The following is a 5662-nucleotide window of genomic DNA, read 5'->3' on the forward strand; positions in this document are numbered from 1 at the left end:
CTTTCATAGACTAATTTAATTATTATTCCTTATTTTACCGTTCATATTAGATAAGTTTGGTATCTAATCCAGTGGAAGAAAGGTTGTGTGGTCTGCTTTTCGATTTTTTGCATTGGATCCATAATAATATTAGTTTAAGTCATGGGGTTTTGGACTTACTTTTTTACGAAAAATTTATTTTATTATGAAATACGAAGAAAGGAAAGAAATAATTATGATTCAGTAATTATTTATTAATTTTTTTGCATAAAAATAATAATTAAAAATAATTAAATAATTTAAATATTATTTTTACATAAAATATCATTATGTAACACACAATAATAGCATCATTGGTGATTAATCTATATATTGCATATTTGCATCGATTATTATTTTATTAATTATTACCATTAACGTTGATTGATTCTATAATATATAAACAAAATAATCTACTCCTCCGTTTCTCTCCAACTTTTTCTCCTCTTCTTGTTTTTTTATGTTTCTAATTTCAGCACTGTCAATAGGTTAAAAAATAAAAAACATATATAGCAATACATTTAAATGTATAAAATTGGCATATCAAAATTATGTATAAGCTTATTACCATTAGCTTTATAAATTACAAGTGATCATCATCAAATAAAATGGAGCGACCACTAAATTTATTCATAAATTTTATAATATTTAACCATTAATGTTAACTATTTACTCAAATATAGTTGCTAGTATTTGTATTTGTATTATTTATGTTTTGACTAATCTATTCTCCATTTTTTTCATCCCATTGATCTTATTCTTACAATATTTGCCAACATCCTTTTTTCTTTTTCTGTCTTGTCTTTATTTTATTTTTATGTCTAATCAATTCTTTGCTCGGTAGTGCGTTTATAAAATTCCTATCACCCTTAATTGCTTACTTTAAATATATCATTATATCAATTAACAATTTATCATACTCTTCCAAAATGAACGATAAAGATTTGAAGTCACTCAAGAGGTCCAGATTCAGAAATCATTGTCAATACTCAACAGGCAATACAACAATCTAGCAAAATGCGCAAATATAGATGTTTGAACTTTGAAAGAGAAGTACAAAACTTTAAAAAACAAACATAAAATTTTCACAACAAAGGCTTGCTCATAAAAGGGTGCAATATAATGGGAAGAAAAAGTATAGGGTACCAACATATTATCTGCCAACTTCTACCAACTCTTATTTATAATTGTGTTTCATGGAAGTATGTTCGTGGATGTGTCTAATAATTAATGTATTTTAAATACATATATAAAGAGACACATCCAGAAAATATATCTATAAAGACACTTCTATTAAACACCGCTATAAAAAAGACATTTTTATTAGACACATTCACAAACACACTTCCATGAAACACAATTATAAATAAGAGTTGGCAGAAGTTGGCAGATATGCTGTTGGTAACGTAGCGGAACCGTAACGGGAAAAAGATAAAGCATAGAAACACTTGTCAAATATGTTTGTGCTTGTGTTGCTATGCTTTTGCGATCCACCTACTCACCTGGTAATCATCACACCAAATAAAATGCTATCCAAGTTCTTGAGAAATTCCACCATTTCAATTACATGTGCTAACTATTTTCTCAAATATGTATATGTTTTTAGCAAGTTAGATGATGTCATGCATGCATGTCCTTCCTTGAGATTGTAACTTAATGTCTACTTTGTACAGAATCTCATTAGAGGCAACACTAAATCATACTTGTTGAATTACAAAAGAACATACAGAAACTTGAAAAATCACTGAAGACATATAGTTCAAAACAAAACAAGAACAATTGCGTACATTATGGAAACTGATGAAGAAACAAAAGGCACTTTGACTCCAATCCGGGTTGTTAAGACAATTCTTTTTCATCTTCCATTAGCTATTCCATGTCTTCCTAATGTCAGTATGCTTGATGTGAGATATCATGGGCCAGCACTCTCCAACTTGTGGCTCGTATTTTCTATACAACTTAGTGCAATTTATGATTTGTAAAAGATGGAGACTTGTTAAACGGTGGATATCTCTGGGAAGAGACATCAATTTTGGACAACCCCAGATATAAAGAAATTTCAAAGCACTCAGATTCGACAGCCATTCAGGAAGTACCTCCAGCTCGTAGCAACGTGAAATCACCAAAGTTTGTAACGTGCTTGCATACCGTTGGAGAGAATGAGGCAACGTTACCATTTTATAAAGAACAATGGTTTTTAACCTCAAGACAGCATTAGTATCCTCCGATCTATAAAGCCAATCTTCATTGACAACACCGCTGATTCCCAAAGTTTCTAACTGAGGGAAATGGTGAGTATCAAGTGGCAAAGACTTTAGACTCGCACTAGCAGTAACTTCCAAAGTTCGAAGTGTAGGCAATCTTGTCCCAACAAACAAGGACTCCAAATGAACACAATTTTGGACACACAAATATTCAAGACAATTCAACTTTGCAATGTCACTCTCTGGCAAAATAGATTGCTTTGTGGTTATCTCCAATCTTTGCAGGCTGATCAACTTTCTTAACTTTTCTGGTACAGTTTCAAGATTTGAACACCCATCAAGACGCAAAACTTGCAAATTTTGGAGCTTGCAAATAGAATTAGGGAGCCTCTTTATTCTTTTATTATTACAAAGAGAAATATATCTTAAATGTTTCAACATACCAATTGACTCAGGCAAAGTCTCACATGTAGAATTACTTAAATCCAAATATCGCAGGTATCTGCAGTTTGACACCCATGCATTCAAGAAAGCTTCACTGGCTCCCTGATTGTCGACTGGAAATAGAATGCTTCTCACACCTTGTAAGCTTGTCTTGATGGAATTGTAAGGCAAACCATTCTCAACAAAAGACAAATGCAGCACATTTTCTGGTATGTCCTGAGTGTTTGAACTAACCAATTGACACACATCTTTTGAAACGTATACTGCAAGATCATGCACTAAATCATGTAGTTTAAATCCATAAAAGGTGCCACAGTCAACAACGTTATGGAGAAAAGATCTTGTCATTAAGTCACTCAAATATTGGTGGGCATCCTCTAGCATTGTTTTATCTTTGCTTTGCAATGGAAGCAAACCTGCTGCCCCCCAAAGTGGAGCAACGTCAAAAGAATTAAATGCATGATTCTTTGGATAAAGGGAGAGCAAAGCAAAACATTGCCTCAAATGGGATGGCATTTCATCATAGCTTAATTTTAATGCAGGTAAGATATCATCCTCTTTTTGCGGCAAATTCCAAATCTCCTTGTCTCTCATTGCTTCCCACTCTTGTATCTCGTGTTTGAAAAATAGTGAACTTCCCAATGTTCTCACAGCTAAAGGAACTCCTTTGCACTTTTTGACGATTTCTCTTCCAATCATTATCAAATCCGGATGCTTTCCATCTTCTCCTTCTTTAAAAGCCCATCTAACAAACAAACGCAATGAATCCTTGGGAGAAAGATTTTTCAAATGGTAAGAGTTGGCAACGGTACCCATCATGGAAGCGATGGACTGGCTACGTGTTGTGACTATAACTTTGCTTCCTTGAGCACTCACTGAAATGAGATGTTGCAGCTCAACCCATTTAACACGATCTTCATTCCATACGTCATCCAACACCAGCAGGAACTTTCGACCCTCAAGCATGTTTCTTAGACGATGTTGCAATTGCTCTATCTGTAAGTCTATTAAGTTTTGTTGCCCCCCAGGAGCATTAGTGGAAGAAGCAAAATCACTGAGAGGATTGATGATTTTGAGAATCAATGATTTAATATTAAAATCATCAGAAACACTCACCCACCTTTTCAATGGGAAAGACTCACCTACTCTCTTATCATTGAAGACGAGCTTAGCAAGTGTGGTCTTTCCCAAACCTCCAATTCCCACAATGGGAATCACAGAGATATGTTTAGAGCCATCGTTGTTGTCAAGACTCGGTTCCATCAAGAGCTTTATGATCTTCTCTTTATCGTGATCCCTTCCTATGACATCAGACTCAATAACATGGGAGTAAGTCATTTCTCTCCTATGCACAACTCGCCTATCAACTGCAATTGTTTGAAGCCCAAACTTATCTCTATTGGCCGCAACTCTGTCTAATCTCTGCGTAATATCTTTGATCTGCTGAGCAATCTTCCAGCGAAACACAAGTGGATTAGAACTCGAGAAGAAGCGACCTACCTTGTCTTTAGGAGTACCATAGGCTCTGACGACTTGCTTGCGCAATGTTTGGCAGTCAACTTGATCAAGCACGTTCTCAGCATCATAGAAGATGAGTTTGATCTGCTTCAGCCACTCCCGCAGCTCGTGGCTCCGCTCCTGCTTCTGCTCAGCATCCAACAGCACAGCTTTCACATATGAGAGACTGCTTTTCAAGTCTTGAAGGTCATCATAGACACCAACCACCCGAGACGCTTCTTCATATGCACGAGAAGCGAGCTTGGCAGTGAGTGATTCAGCGATGCTGAAGATGAATGATTCAGCCATGGTTATCACTTATCACAGAATCAGAAAGAAGAGAAGAGAGATAGCAATGATAAGGCTAGTAATGTATTTGTTGAAGACCAAAGTGTAGATATCAAAACTAGTGATACGTTCCTCAATAATCGTCCGAGAATCTAATAAGTGGATGAGGTGGATAGCATAACATAATAATGGAGATGGATAGTAGATGTGACAGATGGAAGAAAAAAAGAAAGCATAAGATCCATGAAGGATACTACACACAACTTCAGGCCCCAGGCACATATTTACCAAAAGTAACATCCGTTGTCATTAGTTGCAACTTGCATGAAAAAAATGGCATTAAACCGCTGTTGCTAGTAAGAGAAGTTGTTAATCACTTTAGCTATTGTATTTGTATTATTCATGTTTTGACTAATTATGTTCTCCATTTTTTTCTCTTCCCGTTGTTACTTGGCCTTTCTATTCCACTTAGAATTCTGGCAGCCACCCTTTCTTTCTTATTTGTTCTTTCATATTTGTAAAATTGATCAATATTATTGGGCTGTTAGTGAATGGTGCTAAGTTTTGTTATACAATCCCTGTCATGATTTTCATTTAGGAAAAGTGTAGGCAGAATGGTAGACAATGAAAATATTAAACAATATGAACAATGAATGTATTAGATGTTCATTTTACTAGGTGTGCGGATGGTTTTAATATTAAGATTTATGTGGATAATTTGAAAGTGCAGTGTATTTTTATTTGATTGGTGGTTGTTCAAAAAAGTCATTAGCTACCTAGTATAACCCTTTCATTTAAAAGTTGTATATAATTATATATTGGCATATTGGGTGTGTAATTATCGATTTAATGTGCAACGTGTCAAATTAAAGTAGTTTTCTTTAGTGTGCTACTCTTCTCTTCATTTTTCTCATCCATAGAATTTTTGCCGCCATGTATTTTTCATTTTTTTTCTTTTTTATTTTGTCTTGTCTTTATTTCATATCTAATTAATATTTGGTTTGGTTGATAGTGCACTTATGAAATCCCTATCACCCTTTAAATATCACTATATCAATAAACATACCATTCCAAAATGAAGAAAAAAAAAACAGAAAAATTTTCACAACAACAAAGTCTTGGCCATTAAGTGGGGTTGGCTACACATATCAAATATACTATTGCATCTTATTACGAGTCACGAAAAATTTTGACAGTACAATCATTAATAA

General features: G+C 34.4%; 1 protein-coding gene across 1 annotated transcript; it reads right to left on the minus strand.

Annotated features, from left to right (window-relative positions):
- LOC107645477 (putative disease resistance protein RGA1) lies at positions 1470 to 4923 on the minus strand. Its single transcript, XM_021103779.1, has one exon. The coding sequence runs from the start codon at positions 4470 to 4472 to the stop codon at positions 1884 to 1886; it is 2589 nt and encodes an 862-aa protein (XP_020959438.1). The 5' UTR covers positions 4473 to 4923; the 3' UTR covers positions 1470 to 1883.

Source organism: Arachis ipaensis, chromosome B06, assembly GCF_000816755.2.
Source record: "Arachis ipaensis cultivar K30076 chromosome B06, Araip1.1, whole genome shotgun sequence".
In the NCBI taxonomy this organism is placed as follows: domain Eukaryota; kingdom Viridiplantae; phylum Streptophyta; class Magnoliopsida; order Fabales; family Fabaceae; genus Arachis; species Arachis ipaensis.

Coding starts and splice junctions, on each gene's coding strand:
- LOC107645477 (XM_021103779.1), bottom strand. CDS start 4,472: ATGGCTGAATCATTCATCTTCAGCATCGCTGAATCACTCACTGCCAAG.